The 20475-nt window shown below is 56.4% G+C and overlaps 1 protein-coding gene across 4 annotated transcripts in view; it reads right to left on the reverse strand.

The window, feature by feature from the left end:
* The window catches only part of BCAR1 (BCAR1 scaffold protein, Cas family member), a 45114-nt gene that overhangs the window by 1141 nt on the left and 23498 nt on the right, over nt 1-20475 (reverse strand). For 3 of the 4 annotated variants that reach the window (XM_032486750.1, XM_032486749.1, XM_032486748.1), the window contains exons 2-6: nt 10999-11610; nt 5433-5594; nt 5158-5274; nt 3234-4331; nt 2334-2423 (exon numbers count right to left, since the gene is read on the reverse strand). In XM_032486750.1, the coding sequence (XP_032342641.1) occupies nt 2334-2423; nt 3234-4331; nt 5158-5274; nt 5433-5594; nt 10999-11535 (2004 nt within the window). In that variant the 5' untranslated portion in view covers nt 11536-11610. Of the gene's footprint in view, nt 1-2333; nt 2424-3233; nt 4332-5157; nt 5275-5432; nt 5595-10998; nt 11611-18098; nt 18423-20475 lie in introns of those variants that run through there. The other variant, XM_032486747.1, reaches the window with a different exon arrangement.

Below are 20475 nucleotides of genomic sequence, written 5' to 3' on the forward strand. Positions count from 1 at the left end.
TGCAATGATAAAATGAAAGAAATAGAAAACAAATGAGCAGGGGCAGGGGTGAGGGATGTCAGTCTCTTGGTTCGAGGGCTGTTCTCTAGTTACTTCAGATGTGATCACTGGGAGAAACTGGGAGAAGGGTAGGTAGGACTGCCCTGCACTCTGTTTAAAACTTCCTATGAATCAGTAAGTGCTTCAAAAGAAAAAGTTAAAAAAAAATTTCACCTTAACATATATAGTGTAAAAAGATTCAAATACACCAAGCATAAAAAAAGACAGGCATCACCTGGAATCCCACGCATCCAGAAATAACCTCTGTTAAATCTTGGGTAAATTATCTTTTAGAACTATATACTGAAGTATTTGCAGATGAAATGATGTAACATCTTCAAAATGATCTGGGGGAAAGGGGTGTCAGATACACTGGATTAGTTGCTGTGCTGAGAATGGGTAGGGCTGAGCAAATGGTACCCAGGGTTCCTTTTCTCCAGTGGGTACCTGGGGGACTATGTTCTTCAATTTTATATATGTATTAAATGTCCCACAATAAAAATTTTAAACAAAAGCAAAAAGGTCATGGTATGTGCAAATTTCAGAAAAACTAATTCACACCAAAAACTGGTGTACATTCTTCAAGTTTTCCTTTAAAGATGGATATTCCCATTTCCTTTTTAATTAGAAAACTGGAAAGAACACAATATATAATATTTTATAGCCTATTTTAGCACACAGCAATAGGTCATGCATTTCACGTCAGTGAGTACGTATGAACTGTGTGGTAAGGCAATAATTTCCACCAGCGGCAGCCTTGCCTGGATGTCAGCAGTGTGGACCAACATGTCCTCATAAGCTGGTTCTGACTGCGTGGCTGTGACCGGCCACGTATATTACTTGTTTCTATTCTAACCAAGGTTTCAGGCTTTAATAGCAAACCAATACGAAACTGTCACTTCCTAGCACTTGAAACCCTCTGACTTTCCCTCTTTGGCAGCTACTTGGTGAAACTCGCCTCTCGGTTCTCTTGTCCAGAGAAAGAATACACTCATTTTTATTTTAAGTCTGTTGGGTCCTTTTCATTCTCTAACAATTCTTAACAGCTACATAATATTCTACTGTATAATGCTCATACTTTATTAACCAATACTCTATTGTTAGATATTTGAGGGGTGTTCCAGATTTTTCACTGATATGGAAATGGAGCAACAAACATTCCTGTCAATACATTTTATGTACCTATATTTCACTTGTACCTCATGTCCCTCTCTTAGGAGCTCTAAATGTTTAGTTTCTCATACACATTCCTTTTCTTCCAGCTCCTAATAATTTATCTAAGTGATCAGTCAGATATGTGAAGACTTATAGTCAGCACAGCATTGTTTACAAAAGTAACTCTGTGCACAACCTAAACGCCCACCAACATGGGACTGGTTAAGTAAATGCTAGAAGATCCCAGAGGAAGATAAAGCAGATAAAGCAGAGGTCCGTCACCCAAGTCAGTGGAGATTCCACATACAGCTAATCATGAACATGTTCTGCGTGCCCAGCACCTCCTAAGCATTATACATGGTTCAGTCATTTAATTCTCACATCAGCCCCACGATGAGTACAACTGTGCTCCTCACTTTACAGCTGGGGAAACGTGGCTTTGAAAAATGCATGCCATGTGCCAGGTCTCAGACGGCACCGGTAGTCTCTCTCCAAGCCACCCTTCCCCGTGCCCAGGGAAGACGGGCTGACGGAAACTTTCTGGCTGATATTTCACATTCATGTTGGACTAGACTATGTTTTAATCTTTTAAATCTTCATAATCAGAATAAAACTCCCTTAAAAAAATTCCTTTCCTACTCTCAGTAAATGATCCAAAATATGAAGAAAATCCTATGTCTGCAGACAAACACAGCAGTGTTATTTACAAGGAACACTGGGTACAAGGTAAACATTCAACTATAATAGATGCACGCAGCCTTTAAAAACAATTTATGAGGAATATTTAATACCATGGAAACATCTTGAGATAGAAGCAGACGTAACTGTTCACAAAGTCGCATCTCAAATATGGACAGAGGCTCCTTCTCAGGCAGGAGCAGGGCTGGAAGTCAGAGCACGGTGACCACCCCTGGGGGTAAGTGGCTTCTTTTTTGTTTCCACACTTTCCCATGTGTGCTAAAATCTCTAATGATTACTCTGATAATAACCTAAATATAAATCCAGTGAGCACATGGAGACAGTCATGCAGCTGAGCAGGGATGGGATGTGAGTGAGGGGGCACCTGGGAGGCTCAGCTCTGGAGACAGATTCTTAGGGACGCCTGTGCTGGGAAAAGCCAGGAACCTGAGTGCCCTCACCTGCTGCAGCTCCAGCTGGCCCTTCCCCTGCCGCATGATGTTGCCCTTCTCCAGCAGCTCCTTCTGGGTCTTCTCAAACTCTTCCTTCCCCTGGAGGGGAGACACAAGCACTGGGCTGAACCAGAAGTCCCCACAGGCCCAGTGAGGTGCAGTGTGAGGCCAGGGGCCACCAGGCGGCGCTGCACGCTGCACGCAGGTCCAGGGTGGGGCAGCTTCCTGAGGAAGCAGCTCTCCTGGGCCTCCTTCACCTCCTGCCCCCAGAAAGGGGCTAGGTACACTTCGCACTGCCATGGCCAGCCTCCCTACCCAGCTCCCATGTCAGGGATCACATCCAAGCCCGTCCCCTTGGCATACATGGTCTGCCCACCCATCCCTGACCACTGGGCCTTGGCACCTGCCAGCTCTTATCTTGGAGTGCCACTCACCGGGGTGTCCACTCAGCAGGCACCCTGGCCTCTGCTCAGAGGCCCAACCCACCCCACCTGCCCATCACCTTACTGCTTCCCCCATGCCTGTAAGTAACTGTCTTTGCTAGTACTTCAGAATTCATCTCCCCAAACAGAAGAGGGCCACCTCTGCCCTGGTCACCAGAGTAGCCCAGCTCTTACAGGTGTTCAGGAGTGTACCTCCTGGGTGGTACTGCAGGACCCCTGATGACGCAGCCACACGGGCCCAAAGAACTGAGATAGGGAGATGGGTTTCTGGGGGCCCATCAGCCTGGAAGGTCAAAGGGAGGAACGTGCAGGGACTCACCAAGGCCTTGCTGGGGACCAAGTCTTCTTTTGTCCACAAGAGCTCTCTGTGGTGGGGGGACCAGGGTCCCCACGACAGGGGTGTCAGTCAGGGACCCGAGGGGACTCCCCCAGGGGACCAGGGAAGCTGGGCAGAGAGGGCACCCACCTGCAGGTGGACATAGTCGTAATCCTCCATCCAGCCTCCCTCACTGTTCTCGTACTGCCCATCTGGTGAGTCCTGGGAGGTGAACTTGGGGGGTGAAGGCAGGGGCCGGGACTGGATGCTGCTGGTCTTGTCAATGGGGTTAGGGTGCAGGGGGCCACCCCCCTCGGGCCCCGAGACAGGGGCCTTGGTCCGTCTGAAGAGCAGTGAGGCATTGCCATGCAAGAAGGAGGCCAGCTGCTTGGCATCCTCGGGCACAGCCCGAGAGCAGGCCACCAGGCGATCCACGTCTTCGGGAGTGGCCCCCAGGCCTCCCTGGCCACTGTCAAGAGCCTGACCATGGGCCACCAGCGTCTGGTACACGTCCTCCATCTTCTGCAGTTGCCGGCTAAGCTTGGCATGCAGCGTGCGGTCAGAAGTATGGGCAGCGTTGCCCACGGCGCTGCGGGCAAACTCTAGCAGCTCGTGGACGGCCCCGAGGACAGCAGCCACGGCAGCCCGCAGGTCCTGTACTGGGGGCTCCTGAGGCTCGGGGGCACTGCGCCAGCCCCCACACCCACCAGCACTGCCTGCCAGGTCCAAGAGGTGGGCCACAGTGGCGCTCACGCCCTGCTGCAGCCGTGCCAGGGCCTCCACGGCCACTTCCAGCTCCAGGGGCTCACGGCCGGGCACTGCCGCCTCCAGGGAGGAGGCCGATTGGCTGCTGCGTGTGCTGCCCGTGCTGGAGGCCGACAGGCGCTTGGCATCGGCCGGGGCCTCTCGCTCAGCTGGCGGGGGCACCGCGTACACCCCGTCATCGGCCACACTGCAGTCAGCAGCCTCGGGAGGAAGAACCCGCTCTCGGGGCACATCGTACAGGGTGCCAGGGCCAGGCCGCCGCAGGCCAGGGGGCACATCGTAGAGGTCAGGAGCTGGAGGTGGCACGTCATACACGTCCTCCGCTGGTGGTGAGTCTGGAGGGGGCGCAGCAAGGACCAGTGGGTGGCGGGTCGGATCAAAGGGCTTGGCCTTGGCGAAGGCAGGGGGCACGTCATAGGTCTCCTCACGCAGCAGTGGGCCGTCGGGCACGTCCTTGCTCACCGATGGGGGAACATCATAGACCTGGGGGCCGAGAACTGGTCAAGGCTGCTACCCATCTGCCCACCTAGGAGCCTACAGGCAGGTCCCAGTCACACACACAGACACAGCCCAGGGCACACATTCACATTCATGATTCTTCTCCACACAGGTTAAGAGCCCAATTCTGGAGCCAGACCAGAGCCCAAGATCCTGGCTTCACTGCTAACAAGCTGTGTGACCTAATGCAAGTGACTCCACCTCTCCCTGCCGTTCTGCTCACCTGTAAGATGGGAGAAATTCCTCACAGGTTTATTGTGAGGATTACATGAGTTAATTCACTGCATGAATGAGAGGTCAGTCCTCAGACCATCATCACCACTGCGACCACCACCACCACCATCATCGTCATTGCTGTCACCACTGCTGCTGTGTATTCTCTACTCTGTGGCAGGTACTTGGCTGAGCTATTTGCATGTCGTATTCAGGGTGACAACACCTGGGTTCACCCAGGACAGTCCTCGTTTGTGCCTGATGCCCCTTCATAATTATTGGTCATCCTCCTTTTGCGCTCAGAAGTACCCTGGTTTTGAGGATAAATTCTGCGGTCACCTTGCTGATATCCTGTGTGATCCTCTCAAGAACCCTTTGAAGGACCTACAAGGGAGCTTTTACAGACGAGGAAGCTGAGGCTCAGAGGGTGCTCAGTTTCCACGTCTGACAGAGCGAGTGAGGGGTAGAGCCAGGGTTGAGAGTCAGGTCTCTCAGTGTCTCCAGCCCTGCCAACCTGGGTCCCCATCCCAGGGCACACACTCAGTCACACCCAGAATCCTACATACAGGTCAGGCCTCAGCATCCCCAGACTGCTTACCGCGTGGTGGTTGGACTGTGGCAGGCCCTTCTCCACACTGGGGGGGACATCATACACGTCCAGTGATGGGTCCCGACCATTGGGACCCTTGACAGCCATGGGGGGTGTGTCATATACCTGAGGGCAGAAAAGGTGAGGTGATATAGGTGCTGGGGCAACCTGAGGGGAGGGAAAGAGCAGAAACCCACAGCACCCACCCCAGGAACACCCTGGCTGGGGCCGAGAAAGCCCAGCTCCCTGAGGACCCCCCTGCACATCCCATCCCCAACACCTACCTCTTGGCCATAGTGGCTGGGAAGCAGCCCCCGAACAGGGGGCACATCATAGATGTCCTGGGGCCCTGGGGCCAGCAGGTGGCGCGGGATGTCGTACTCGTCCTGCTCTGGCTGGGAGGCCTCGAACACATAGCCTTGCCCCACTCGGGTGGGCACCACCACCTGGGGGCAGACAGCCAACTGTCACCACTGGCCCTGGAAGCCAGCTCCAGGATCTACCCTCAGGGAGATTCCACGCCCCACTGAGGTGGGCAAGACACACATAGGGGGCTTCCCAAGGGTGGGCTCAGAGGCTACTCAGACACACCCAGAATCCCACACACAAGGGGGTCCTCATCCTTCTGTATTCCCTGCCCTTTCTCCAATGAAGCACCGCACTTGGGGAATACTAGGGCCGCACTGTTTGTGTAGAGTCATCTGGTTCTGGCAGGAAACAGAAGCAGTCTCCAGAGGTGGATGACCCAGAAGGTCCCAGAGGCGGGTACTCATGGGCTGATGGGGGGAGCACCCTTGACTGGGGATCCCCTGCCTGATGGCACCTCTCAGCTGCACCCTCTGCAGACAGGCCTGCCCAGGACCCAGCAGTGACCTTCTGGCTCCAGGACAAACGGTGCCAGGCTGGGCCTCCTCAGGCTGGGTCCAGAGGAGGTGGCCAGCAGGAAGTCCTGACAGTCCAGGCCTGAGGCCTGCAAGGAGGCAGCAGCCTGGCAGGGGAGCAAGCAGAGCCCCTGGCCTCCCTGTCCCCCAGCACATCTTGGGGAGACTTCTGAGGATGGCCCCAAGGACTCCCAGACCTCAGGGCCAGTTCTAGGGCAAAAGGAGAGATGGAACTGTTTTGGAAGGTTGGGTGTGGGTGTGAAGGAGTGACCCAGACCAGAACCAAGACCCCTACTCCCTACTGCACCAACCATAGGGCCACTGAGACCACCACTCACCCAAAAAGAAGAGAGCTTAGTTGGGGGATGGTCAGCCCAGAGAGAAGGCCAGCCCCTTCCCTTCTTCAGTGGCCTGCCCCAGGCCTGAGGTCCACGGTGGTGAGCTGCCCAGGGCCCTTCATGCCAGCACACCTGGCAGGCAGTGCTGGGTGGGCAGCAGTCTCCTTCCCTGCAGGCACCCAGGCCTGTGGGAGGGGTCAGCCCTGCAGGAGGGGCCAGCAGGGTCTTCTAAACTCCCCCACAAGGCTCCCTGCTCAATTCTCTCTGATAAAAAGGCCTTTTGTTCGCTAATCAAATGGGAGATCTGGGACAGGGTTGACTGAGGCTTTCCCCACACACAACCCAGGGAACAGCAGGGCTCATGCCCCCTTGCCTGCGCCCAGCCCCCATGACACCAACAATCGGCTCTGCTGGCCTGTGCGCCCTGGAGGGTGCAGGATGCATGCCACATGCTGGGCACCCAGGAGCAGCAGTGTCCCCACTGAGGCTGGGCAGCAGCACTTTTCTCATCAGCCCTGGGCTTGGCAGAGGTTCCTGCTGATGCATCCCCTGCCCGCCTCCGTTAGCTGCTGGGACGAGCTCCTCCATTGGGTGTTCCCTGCCCACCACACCCCACCCCTGGCAAGTCTGGGAGTGGAACTGGCGGCCCTCCCCAGACTCATCTCTCTCTGAGCCCCAGACTTGTGTCTCCTCCAGAGCTATTTTTAGATGCTGGAACCTTCCAAGAGCAGGGCAGGCGGGGCAGGCAGGGGGCTGGCGGGACGTGGCAGGTTGGCGGGGCCTCGAGGCAAGTCCTGAGGCGTCTCCAGGCCCTGCTGGCCTTGGAAGGCAGGTGGGAACTGGGCCCAGGATGAGGGTGCACCCGCCCTCTCTGTGCCCCAGGAGTGCCTGCTCCATCTCACACTGATGTGGGGTGGGCGCTGGGGGCTGGACAAGGCCTGGGCCATGGGCAAAGTGCCACTTGTGTGGCTGAGTCGGTGACAGTAAGCAGCCATATAAACCAACAAATGTTTTCTGTTAGAAAGAAAAAGGCAGGCAGCCACGAGCAGGGGAAGGAAAAGCTCGTTAGGGAAACCAACACTCCAGAGAGCCCCTGAGCCTGCTAATCACAGGCCACCCTGCTCCGCACCTGAGGCCCCGTTAGCAGGACCTGGAGCCTGTGGGGGTGGGTGACGCAACCAAAGTCTAGGGGGAGGCACAGATTCCAACTCAAGACCCACATGCTCTCTCACACACACACGTCAAAGGCACAGAAAAAAGACACGCAGAGGCGGAGAAAACACGCACAACACCCACCGCCAGATGCACACCCAGAGACCCCGACCCAGGCAGGCGAGGCCCGTCAGGGCGCCTGCAGGAGTGAGAACTGAGGCTGCAGGTTCCTAAGACCCCAGGGATAGGGCAGGCTGCCTGCTGCGTCCTGCTTGGGCGCGCCAACCACTTCCATGCAGCTGGACTGCCCGTCTCCCCTTCTGCAAAAGAGGCATTAGCCCATGTGACCTAGGCTGGCTCGCTCTGGCCCCTCCAGCCCAACCCTCATCTAACAGACTTGTTTTTCTGCTCCAGGAAATGGAGCATGAGCCTGGGTGCTGGGGGACGGAGCAGGTGACCACTACCTCTCATTGAGAGTGATGGACATGCCTGACGTGGGTCCCTTCCTTCCGAAGCTCCTGTCCTTCCAGAAGGAATGAGGCTGAGCTCAGCTGTGTCTTCCCCAGGGCCTGACCCAGTGCCAAGGCTGCCCCCTTAGGCACAGCTGCAGCCCTTGACCTAGAACCACTTCCCCAGGAGTGACCTCACAAAACACCTCCCCCTCTGGGGCCCCCACCTGCTTCTGCCCTCAGCTTCCTAAAGCCATGCCCCAACCCCAAAGGGTGCCTACTCCGCAGTGTGGCCTTGACCTCTCTTCCCAGCCACAAAGGCCACCCTGCACCAGGCTGCAGGTAGCAGACGCCTCCTGCCCACCAGCCTTGTCACTCACCCTCTGGCTGCCTAGGCCCAGAGCCCTGTGTACCCATCCACTGTCCTGGCAGAGTCCCCCTCAACCCAGCTGACCTCCACCCCTGGAACCAGGGGCCTCAGTTTCAGGGTTCCGAAAACAGCCTGAAATGTGGGCACAGGTGCACACTCTAAGATGTTTACGGCCTTGCAATTTGTAACAGAGACACTCGCCACCAGAACTGCCTGAAGCCCGCCTCCCAGCAGAGGGGGCAACCCAGCAAAATCAGGCACGGTCATTGTAATCATGCTTAAGGACCCAAGAAAATGCTTCTGACATCAAATGTTGGATTTACAACCTCAAAATGCAAAAGTATGTATACAAATCTGTGAAAGACGAATAGGGAACAGGCTCGACAAAATATGCCGAGATTCTCCAGGGATCCTCTCTTGATTGGGGAAGCTCATCTCCATGCTCTCTCATACATTATGCATTTTCCATGACAAGCAAGCATTGCTTTCACAATCATAAAAGAAAAGCAGATGCAATCAAGGCAGCCCAGGCCAGGAGCAATGTGGCTCCTCCAGGGAGGGCAACCAGGCCCCAGGACACAGGGCTCTCTTCCCTGGGCCACCAGCCAGGTCTGGGTCTGCAGAGAAAGGGACTCAGTCACATGAGCTCAGAAGCAGTCTGAGAGCAAGCTCTTCGCATGGGAGGGAAACAACCAATGGCCAAAACATGGGCTTGAGTCCATAGCCTGGAGTGAGGGTCTCACTGCTGCTTCCTGGACCACAGGGCTTCCACTCCCTGTCCTGGCCTCACAGAAGCACCAAGATAAGCCTGACTGCAAAGACTCGGGAAGGGAGGCAGGTAGGGAGAAAGGAAGTCCCTCCCTGGGGGATGAGGGGCTGTATGCAGGGGGATGGACTATGTATGGCCTGTCCCAAGACTCACCAGCCAGTCACTGCTCCCTGCCATCTCCTCACAGGATAGGTGCCCCCTGGCAGGCCTCTGCTCCTCCAGCTAAGGCCACCTTGGCAGCAGCCCAAATCTGGGCTATTCCAGTCCAGCATGGCACATTTCTGCCACTGGCCTGTCTCTGGCCAGGTAGTTGAAGGAGCAGGCTGGGCAGAAATTGGGAGCCAGTGACCATGGAGCCTTGTCCACATCTCCAGCCAGGAGACCAAGCTCTGTCTGTGGGCAGGGCAGGACGACATCATGACCGAACCACTGCCCACCGGGCCTGGGCAAGGCTCCAACCTCAGCCCTGGGCTGGCTCTGAAGACAGAGGCTCAGTGCCAGGGGGTGAGTGTCCTTAGACAGAGGCAGCTCTGGACCAGACTGGCACATACATGAGGCGGGGTCCCAGGAAGCTGACCCCAGCAGAGCACAGTGGCTTCTCTTAAAGGCCGGCTGCTGGGCCCACCCCTGGCCTCTCCCACCATGGCCTCTGCAATGGCCTCCCTCTGAAGAGGGAGGAGCTGGGGAGCTGGGGTGGGGCTAGGTCACCCTGTTGATGTGGGCTGGCTTCTCAGGGTCCTCAGGGGCAGACCAGAATGGAGGAGGGGCTGCAGGAAACGTCCACTCCCAACTCTACTCCACTTGTGTCTTGGGAGACACAGTCCCAAAGGTGAGTAAAGGTTGCTCCTGACTCAGCCCAGAGCTCAGTGGGGGCCTGGCCCCTCTCCAGTCCCACCTCCGTCCTAGGCAGACAGGCCTGTGTGGAGTTGAGGTGCTGGGCTCAGAGCCTGGCCGCCGTCCACCTTCCCAATGGCAACAGCCCATAAGGGGTTTGAACAAGAGTCCCCCTCAGGGTGACCCTACAACCCCACAGACAGCGTCCTCCCTGCAGCCCAGGAGTCACAAGCAGGTCACCCTGCGGATGCCGGCAGACCCATGACATGGCCCAGGAGAGGAGTAGGCACCTGTGGAGATGAGCTGTACCCCTTCAAGGGGACCTGAGGGGTCCGGGGCATGTGATGGCTGGCCTCTCCCCTTGGTCCCCTCCTCCTTTCCCTGCCGGCCCCACATGGAGGGTGGTAGAGTGGCCAGTTGGAGGACCCCGTGGGCTCTGCTCCACTCCTCTCCCAATCATGCTCCGTGAGAACGAAACATCTCTCTTGTCCAGTCCTTTCTTCTGGATTGGCCTAACTGCAGCCCTGCGCTCCATTCTCCATTTCTCCCCTTCAAGTGCCTCCCAGCCTCCCCTTTCTGGGCTCCCCACACCCTCCACCGTGGCCAGAATCACTTTACCAGTTGTGGTTGGGCAGGTTACTCCTACCCAAAACCTTCCACCCTCAGCAAGGCACCAGGTCCCTGGCGGTCCACCCCCGGCCTGCTGCTCAGGCCTTCTTGGCCAAGCCCTGCTTGCCCTGCTTGCCACACTCAGCCTCTGACAAGCTGTGTCCTCTGCTGGTGACACCCGCCCACTGGGGTTTGTCAGCTGAAGGCCACCTTATAGTCCAAGGCCAGCCCGATGTCTCCTCTTGGGCTGCCCCAACCTGCTCATACCCACGTCAGAATACAGATAAGCACATTCCCCAGATGCTCACCTCCCACCTCGGCCCCAGACCAAACGTGCAGCCACTGCTGGAGCCCTAGAGACCCCAAAAGTGCTTTCTGCTGCACCCAGAAACCAGGCCTGGACAAAACCCACCAGGAGGACTGCCCAGATACACCAGGGAGGCCTTACCTTGGCTGGTGGTTTCGTCCCCTCCCAGCTGCGTGTGTCCATGGATGGGGGGACCTGGTAGATGTCGTGTCCTATCCCAGCGGAAGGTGGTACCTGGTAGATGTCCTGGGCAGGGCTGCCAGGCCCTGGGGGCACTTGGTAAAGGTCTGGGGCTGGGCTGGGAAACGGGTGATGGGGCATCTGCTTGGAGAACGCGGATGTCTGCTTGGCTGGGGGAGACTGGAACTGTGGGCTGGGTCCGGGGGCTTGGTAGAGGACTTGCTGAGTCTTGCTGGGGGTGGGCACCAGGTAGACGCTGTCAGGCTGGGTCGGGTATGTCGCAGGCAGCATGGGCGTGTACGGGGCAGCGGGAGTGTGGAGGCCAGGCTGGGGCGGGGCTGAGCTGGCGGGCGGGCCGGGGCCTGGCCCTGCTGGCTTCTTGTCATGCATGCCCACCAGGATCTTGAGGCGGTTCCCGGGCACGATGCCTTGGCGCCCATGCAGTGAGCAGAGCCACCAGCCATCCAGGCCCTGCGTGTCCCGCTCCAGCACAGTCATGATGTCACCCTTGCGGAAGGAGAGCTCATCCGGGGACTCAGCCACATTGTCGTAGAGGGCTTTGGCCAGCACATTCTGGAGGGGAGAGGACACAGGTGGGCATGAGGACACTGGCTCCCACCCACTCCAGGACTGGGGAGGCATCTGGCCTTGGCAAGGAGAAAGGAACAAAGCAGGGTTTGGAGAGATCCCCAGGCCTCTGTCCCCACTGCCCCAGCAGAAAGGCCCAGCTGATCAGATGACTGCAGCCACCACCTACACCCCAGGGTGGCACTCAAGATACTCTACAAAACACTCCCAGAGTCATGGTACAACCTGGACCAACACCAGGGAGAGAAGCGATGATAATAGTGGCCACCACGTTCTGGGAAGAGAACAGGATGCACACCCTCCCTGCCCCAGCATAGTGGTCCTGCTGCCCCAGCAGTGCAACCGGCCAGGAAGAAAAGACCAGAGAGTGGGGAGGGGACAACAGGTCACCACCTGCAGACCACATGTCATCCATGTGAAAATCTCAACAAACTAGAAGGATCTAAAGTGGTTGGAAAGGGACCTCACAGAAACCACGTCATGTGATAACAAAAGCTACAAGTTATCCAGAAATTAATCAAGCAAAGACTGCAAGACACCTCAGATGAGAAAATGTATCAATTCGCCCAAGCTTACAGTAAGTTACAAGTGCAATAAAAGTGCCAGTGCCAGCAAGATCTTTTTCTTCTTCTTCTTTTTTTTTTTTTTAGGAATTGGACCAAAGAAAGAGAATTTTTCTAGAATTAAGCAGAGGAATAGAGGTCCACAAATAAGGTCAATTCTGGAAAAATAAAAAAAGGAGGTGCAAAAAGGCACCTCCTTCCTGCTGTGACGACAGGTCACAATTCCAAATTCATGGGACAGGGACCAGCAGCCAGGACAGGCTGCAGCAGGGGAGGGCTGCATCACAAGTGATTCTAGGAAAACTCACTCACTGGAGGAAGAAAAGTCAGTTTGGACCCTTGCCTCATGTTATAAACAAAAGGCAATTAAAGACCTAAATGTAAAAGATAAAACTTAATAGCTGATAAAAGAAAAAAATTGTGGGAAAATATCTGTGACCTTGAGGTGGGAAAAAATTATAAAACAAAACCCCCAAAACAAAGATCCCAGTGGTACAAAATATAAGGTAACAACAGCAAAAACAGAGGATTGATTCATCCTCATCAAGGTGAATAGATCCAATTGGATAGGTGACAAAACAAAGCTGACAAGGTGACAGGCCACCAAGTGAAAAGAGAGTGATCAATCTAGAATCTGGAGGTGCTCTGACAAATCAGCAAGGAAAAGTCAAGAACGCCAACAGATAACCAACTACGAAGAATTCTCAGAAGGGGAAAACTGAATGGCCAAGATGGCCAACAAGGATGCTTAGGGCTCCAGCTAGCAAAGCGGGACACACCTGTAAGCCTGTTCTGTGCTCCAGCAGGTGCCCAGGTGTATGGTGAGGAATGCTAGCCACACCCTCCTGCATCAGAGCAATAAACAAATCTACAGCCCAGAATGCTTTACGTAAATGTTACGATCGTCTACAAAACAATTCAACCTATTTTTCATAGACACTTGTCAAAGGACAGATTCCACACACATTACATTTGCATGGGTACTCCTGGAAGAGAGAGAGGAATGAAACAGGCATCAGGAATAAATGGGGAAAATAAAGTAAGACTAAGAAAGCGTCCCACACAGAGTGAGGACAGCCACAGAAGGATAGCACCCCCTGGCCCACCCCTGCTCTTTACTCCTGTTAATTCTCATAGCCAGCCCAGCACTGCTGCTGCAGGGCGCTGCTATGGGCCGTATTCGTCAGCAAACCCTCCCAGAGCGGGAACACACGCTCCATGGACAGGCCCCCAGCACTGGCAGACACCGAACAGGCTGGCCCAGAACCTCACTGGGGACAAAGAACAGGGGCGAGGAGGCCCCTGCTGCCGCTGCTCCCTTGTGTGAGTGCAGGGCTCAGGGTGGGCCCGGAGACATTACAGAGGAACCCCAGCAGGAGGGCCAAGTTCCGTTCCAGCAGAGGGCAGGAGCGAAGTAAGCACCTGGGTGAGAAGACCAGGCTGTCTGCATCTCTGAGGGCAGCAGAGAACTCTGCAGGTCTCAACAATGGCCCAGGCCTCACACACGGCGGAAGCCAGGTTTGAGGAGAGGATGCTGCCAGGCCAGCTGGGCTCCAGCAACACCAGCCAGGCCTCTGCTCTGGTTGCCCTTCTCCGAGTCCCCTGGAGTCTGAGGATGCAGAGCCTGGTCTAGACCTGACTCAGAAATGAGACCTGGGTTCAGACCACCGACTAACTGTGTGACCCTCCCCACCTTGGCCTAAGTCTCATTCCCTGGACTCCATCTTTAAGGAGTCAAGCAGGAGCTGGAATTCCACGTGGATGGAAGGGCCATGCCCCTTGGGAAGAAACAGGAAGTGGGAGCCTGGGCTCTGGGGGCAGAGAGGAGTGGGCGTGAAGCCTCAGCCAAAGCCAGGAGTGCCCACCTCCACACCAGCATCCCGGCCAGAAAGAGCCTCTCTGAGCTCCATGTCCCCTGCCCATCACACTGAGGAGTACGGAAGAAAGTCTGATCACCGCCAAGGGAGACAGCAGCCCCTGGGGGAGGCCTGGGCAGGCAGCACATGCCCCAGGCCCAGACTGCACGCTCAGACTCTGGGGAGCATCAGCTGGAAGCCCACTTTTTACAGAGCAGCTCAGAAAGGGCCAGAAGCCAGAAAGCTGGGAGACAAGAGGGACAAGGCCCAGGGGAAAAGCCAGCCCAGGCAGGCAGCTCACAGACAGCAGAACAGGCAGACTCACACGGTACCAAGGTGAGCGCCAGGGCAAAGCCCCCGGGTGATAGGTTGCTGCAATGCTGTCCACACCATAAGTAGGACAGTTATAAATGCACTGAGGTGTCAATGAGTCCTCAATAAAATGCTAAAGTTGAAAAATGGGGAGACGGCAATATTAGAGACAGCAGAGGTTGTTTTCTCTCCCCATTTTCCACAAATTTTCAATTTGTATTTAATGAGCATTACTTGGTTTGGGGATTGAAAAAATAACATCCTGAAAAAGAAAACAGTGGACTACCTCCTAGGCTCCGAGGCAGGATGGGACAGGCGAGGCTAAAGCAGGTCCAGAGGCCAGAGACCCCGGAGGAGCAGGAAGGGTCAGGGGCTGCCCTGCAGCCCACCAGGGCTCAGGGGCCCCACCCCTAGACTGCTTGCAGGAAAAGCAAATTTCCCAAATATGGTCTGCAGACGGCCTTAGGGAATCACATCCCGTCAGGGGGCGGGCTACCGGCCCACCCTCCCCCAGTGACCCCAGAACACAGAGCCACCCCGCTGGGTCCCCTCAGCCCCTGCCCTGGTGACCACAGGAAGTGCCAGCAGAGTGAGTCACAGGAAAATTCCCCTCCAGCCCAGTCAAAGGGGGCGGGGTGCAGACTGGGGAATGCCCCTCAGAGGCCCCTCACCTCTTAGAGGAGGGCAGCCTAGCAAAGGCTGGTAGAGGGGCCTCAACCAAGCCTTGCTGGGCAGGGCTGGGCTGTCAGGGAGGCTGGAGAGCTCTGAGGCCAAGGTGAGATGGGGGAGGAGGAATGGGTTGTAGGTAGGGTCCCCTAGGCCCAGGAGAGCTACTGGAGCCTCCTGCATCCAGGGTGGCCAGCCCCCCATCCCAGAGTGTGAGCTCACTGAGCAGTCAAGGCCAACTCTGCCTGCAACTGTACAGTCTGGGGCAGCCGGAGCCAGGCTGGGAAGTACCTCTTGGGCTGGGCACGTGGTACCAGACGCCTGGCACCAGGAGCTCCTCCGCCTGCGTCAGCTGGTGCTCCCGCCCAGAGCCCCAGAGGCAGGCTCTCAGCAGTCCTGGGCACTGCTGGTGCTGCAGCGCTCCGGCTGGCTAAGCACCGGCCCCTTTGGGCCTCTAAGCCTCTCCAGCTGCTCCTGACACACTCCTCCCTCCTACTCCCCCAAGTCCTCAGCAGCAGCAGCTAAGATCAGACCTGGGACTGGCTCTCCCTCCCACTGCTGGAGACCTCAGTCAAATCCCTGAGCCTCTCTGAGCAGCCAGATTCCCTGAGCTACATGACAGTCCTAGTTTCACAGGACTGTTCTTTTTGTTTAATGAAAGATTCATCTGGCCATCTCCGCCAGGTGCTGGGCCTGGCTCTGCAAGACGGTGCAGGCCTACCTTGACTAGACCCCTGTCTGCATGGGGCTTGCATCCCAGCAGGGCAGACACCAGACAATTTGTCAAGGGACAGGGAAAGCGGAATGCCAAAAATAAAATGCAACAGGACCACTGCACATAGAATGGTCAGAGATGGCCTCCCCAAGGAGGACATTTCAGGTGATTCATGAAAAATGAAAACCAGTTGACTATGAAACTAGCCATGGAAGGGCATGTGGGCAGAGGCCAGGCATGAACCAAGGCACTGGAATCGGGAAAGGCTGGAAGGGAGATAGGGTCAAGGGCCTGGAGTGGCAGGTAGGCTGGGGCGTCACACTGCAGGATGCCTTGGAATGATACAGAGACAGCTCAGTAAATGCCATTCAAATGGTGGCATCTCGTGGCAGAATACGGCAACACCCACACCACCCAAGCATTCCTGCTCTAGACATGCTTCCCAGGACCCAGTGTCCTGCCCCAACTTGGACAAGGGGCTAGTTCCCCCAGAACCTGGCTTTCCAGACTCCCTTGCTGCTAAGTCAATCAGGTGCTCCCCCACGCTCTCAAGGGGGCATGCCACCAGGGCACCACTGCAGTCTAGGCAGACACTGCCAGCGCCTGGGTCCAAGGCCCCATGGAAACTGCTGCTGACTCACCTGAGTATCTGCCCACCTCATTCCTGCCTCTAGGAAACCTCTAGCTGTGTCCTACTCCTCCTTCGGGAGGTGACTCGGGTGTCAGCCCCCAGGGAGGCTCCCATGTCCATCCCTTGGGCACCTATTCCCTATTGTCCCCACCTGGAAGTGCTGACAAACACCTCTGGCTACTTCATGTTCCCCAACCCAGGTGCCCAGGATGGGAGGGGCCTGTCCACTTCGGCACGGAACCCCCTGCACACGCAGCCAGGCATGGCCCAGAGTGGGGCTGAGCACTGGCTGCTGAATGGGCGGGCTCAGGCAGAAGCCTTCCTTGCCGAAGGTGGTGTTCTGCCTTCCCTGGGAGCTGTGTGGCCACGCCTGAGGAAGCCAGGAAGACCCTGTGCAGCTTGCTTACCCCAGAGGGAGGGGACAGAGGAGAGCCCCCAGCCTGATGCCATCACTCCCCAGGTAGTGGCCTGCCAGCCAGGCCCGCCCAGAACACCACCACAGTTGTTGCACATAGGAGCTGACAGGGCGGCCCGAGGGGCCCTGCCTAGTCTGAGAATGGCCCTCATTGTGCCCGGGGCCCTCAGACACAGAGCAGCTGGGCCTTGGCTACCAATGGGTATGCATCTGCGAGAACAGTGGCTGGCTGATGGGTAGTCCCTCCGCCCACTGCCCTGGGGAGCCCTGGATGTGCTCTGGGTATCCCCAACCCCAACTCTGGGGGACAGTGCTAGCTCGTGGCGGGGAGATTGACAGGTTTACAATGATAACAATGATGATGCTAAGTCAGAGGGAGGACTCTTGCAAACTTCAAACATCTCTTTCAAACCTTTCAATCCTGTGAGACACTACAATTGCCTCCATCCCATGGATGGGGAAGCTGAGGTGCACAACAGTTACAGTTACTTGATGTGCCAGGGTCACAGTCAGGACGCCACAGAGGCAGATCTGGGCTGTGTGACAAAGTACAGCTGGGTGGCTCCCGGGGTAATGCTTAGGTTCATGGAAGCCAGGAGTGGAAATTTCACAGGACTTTTCCATCCCTCCTCATCCCCCACTGCTGCCCCCAACACAAACACACACACATACACACATACACACAGAGCCCCAGTCACAGAGCCTCACACATAGCAGTCACTCGGGAAACACTAGTCCTCTTCAAACCCAGAATCATCTCAAATGTGGGCCAAGTTTATTTCTGGGGTATTCTGTTTGCTTGTCCCAAGAAGCCCCCATGGCCTATGAATACAGGTCCAAAGTGTATGTGTCTGACTGGCAGTCTGCACACTTGTGTCCCTGCTCACTTGTGCTCCCTGGAGGGGCAGTGGCCACAGGCCCACTGGCCAAGGTCCTGACAATCCCCTGCTCTGCCTCCTGACTCCAATGGGGCTCAGAGGGCAGTGCCTCTTCCCTTCCCAGATGTTTCCACACCCTCATTCTGGGAGGAACTCTGCAACAGCCAGCCTTGGCATCACTCTACCCTAGTACTCCCAGGACAACTGAATGGCCAAAGTCTGGGCTCAAGTCCTCTGTGCTCAGCAGAGAGGGAGAAAACTGTGGGTGAGTTTCCCCTTCCAGAGCTATCCCAAGGGGAGTATGGCTCCTTCCCTGCCTACCTCAGTAGTACCTGAGGCTCAGAGAACAGAGCAAGGGCCATGTATGGGTCTTCAGTCCCATTCCTGACACTCAGCAGCCAGAGGACAGGTCAGTAGAACAAAGGACAAAAACCTACCTGTGGGTGGCCACTGCCAGCGGCTCCTTCAGACAAGCACAAGTCCTGGCCTGGCCCCGGCTGCAGCAGCAAGAGCAGATGCCTTTGTGTCCTGGGCCAGCTCTGGGCTGGAAGCAGGCCCCTGGCCCCATCCCTGCCAAAGTGTCCCAGGCACTGTCCCTGGGAGGCTGGGCAAAGGAAGAGAGGTAGCATGGGGAGGGCCCTCCTGCTGTAGGACATGGCATCTGCAGCCCCCAACACACCACGGATGGTGGGAACAGGTGGTCTGAGGCCAGGGCACCAAGGAGCCTGTGTGGGTGGTGTGAGGGCAGAGGCTTCTGCCCTCCAGCCCATCCCAATTGCTGGCAGCTTGGGAATGGTCCCCAGCCCCTTAGAACCCTCACCACTGCCACTCATTCAGGGAACTGACCCAGGCTGGCAGACCTCAAATGTGCTTGAAGTAGGCCAGCTTGTTCACTCTTGGGATTTGGTCTCTCAGTAGAGAGCTCAGCATGAGGCTGACCTTCACTTCAGGAACAGGACCAGGCCCTGTAACCCATCCCTGCCAGGCCCAGATTTGCCACTGAAGGGGCAGAGGCAGAAGGAACAACCCAGGTGGGACAGCAGGGACTTCACTCCTTACAAGGCCCTGGTTCTTCCACCTTGACATCTAAAACCCCCTCAGCTCTGCCAGTCTCCAGTCCTAAATGATAACTTCCAGCAGCCCTTAAAGTAGCACCACCTGCTGCAGCAAGAATGGAGGGGGTTACAATGGCACAAAAAGCAAGGTTCTCAAAAAACTACCAAGCTCCTGACTTCTGGGATGCGAAGTGGGGATGGGGGCCTGCCATGGGGCCCTGCCCCTTCATCCTACCAGCTCCTTCCAAGCCAGGCCAGTACTTCGCCCCACTCCTCACTCAGAGGTGGGAGTGAGTTAGCACAATAAGACAGCAGTGGAGCCAAGGTCTCTCCCCAGTCTATAAGGCCCAGCCTGCCCCACTGGAAGGAGACCACCCTGCAGCCCCTTATATGGGAGTCTTAAGGACCCAGAGGAGGAGCTTGCCCAGTATCTCTGCTGGAGAACAACCCCTGTTAATCCTACCCTACACCCTGCTCTCCAAGGGTGACTACTCCTCCCGTTTCTGCCTGCTGCCTTGTTCTGGCTGTCCCAACTGGCTGTTGGCTCCTGGTGGGTGGGGGAAGGAGTTCTCCAGGCCTGAAAGAAAAAGGGCTGTGAGACCTATCTCCTAAAAAAACAATACAGGCCAGGAGGGGGCCACTAAGGCACAGCCCTGGAGCCAGAGGGACCCCACCAAGCTGGCAGCCCCAGTAGAGCACGACAGCACCCCAAAGACCAGAGCATCCCCAGTCCAGGGCAGGGGACACACATGGGTAGAGCACAGGGCCATACCAGGAGACTATGTTCTGGACCCAATTTTGTGAGGACAAGTAACTATCCCTCTCTGTGCCTCAGTCTCCCCATCTGTGCCATCTGCATAACTGACAGGTGGTCTTAGGGGCTTTCCTGCTCTGACAGGATTCCCTAGTGGCACTCACTGTCCTTACTTCAATCTTTTGCCCAAGCCTGGGAAGATGGTGCCAGCCCACAGCAATGCTTCTGTTCAGTACAAGTGTAAAAACCAGAGGCTCCAGTTCTCTGAAGCTGAGAGTGAATGTCATGGCAGAACCTGGGGCTGCCCTTCCCTGTCTCACCCAGTACCCACTGGGTTCTTTCTTTGCCCACAGCAAGTGGGTGGTGGGTGCAAGTGCCAGTGCCAGGAGGGCATGCCAGAAGCTCTTCCCCAACCTCCCTTCCTGTCAGGTTCCACCTGGGCATGGGCCCTCTCCTGCTTTTCTCAGCCTGTTAGCCCTGTCAGCCCTCCACCCCCACCATCAGTTCTCCACCAGGGAAATGGGCATGGGGGGGGGGGTGTCCTCCAGTCCTGGGGGATGAGGAACATCTCCTGGCCTGCCTGAAATCAGCACAGCAAACCCAGAGGGTACCTCCCAGCCTAGACCCTCATGCTAGGGGTGCAGAGAAAGCAAACTCCCTGTTATCAAGACGGGTTAGGGGGCCACCGCCCCTAGTCCGGCATCCCAGGGCCCCTAGATCCCAGCATCTCCCGAGGCTCTAATCCACCCACACCATCCGACCACCCCCTCACCCACGCCCTCAGCAAATCTCAGTTTCTGAGACTCCCTCAACACGGCCCTGGGTTCTACCTCGCTCAGCAACGAGGGGCTGGGAGCGCTGGCCGCCGGGCGGACACAGGAGCAGCGGGGCCCCGCCCCTCCCCAGCTCCACCCGCGCCACAATCCAGCTCCTATGGCAGTTTTTGCAACCTGGGTAGGTAATAACTGAGAAGAGCCCGTCCAGGGTCACGGAATCCAGCGAGGG

This window comes from Camelus ferus, chromosome 9 (genome assembly GCF_009834535.1).
Source record: "Camelus ferus isolate YT-003-E chromosome 9, BCGSAC_Cfer_1.0, whole genome shotgun sequence".
NCBI lineage: Eukaryota > Metazoa > Chordata > Mammalia > Artiodactyla > Camelidae > Camelus > Camelus ferus.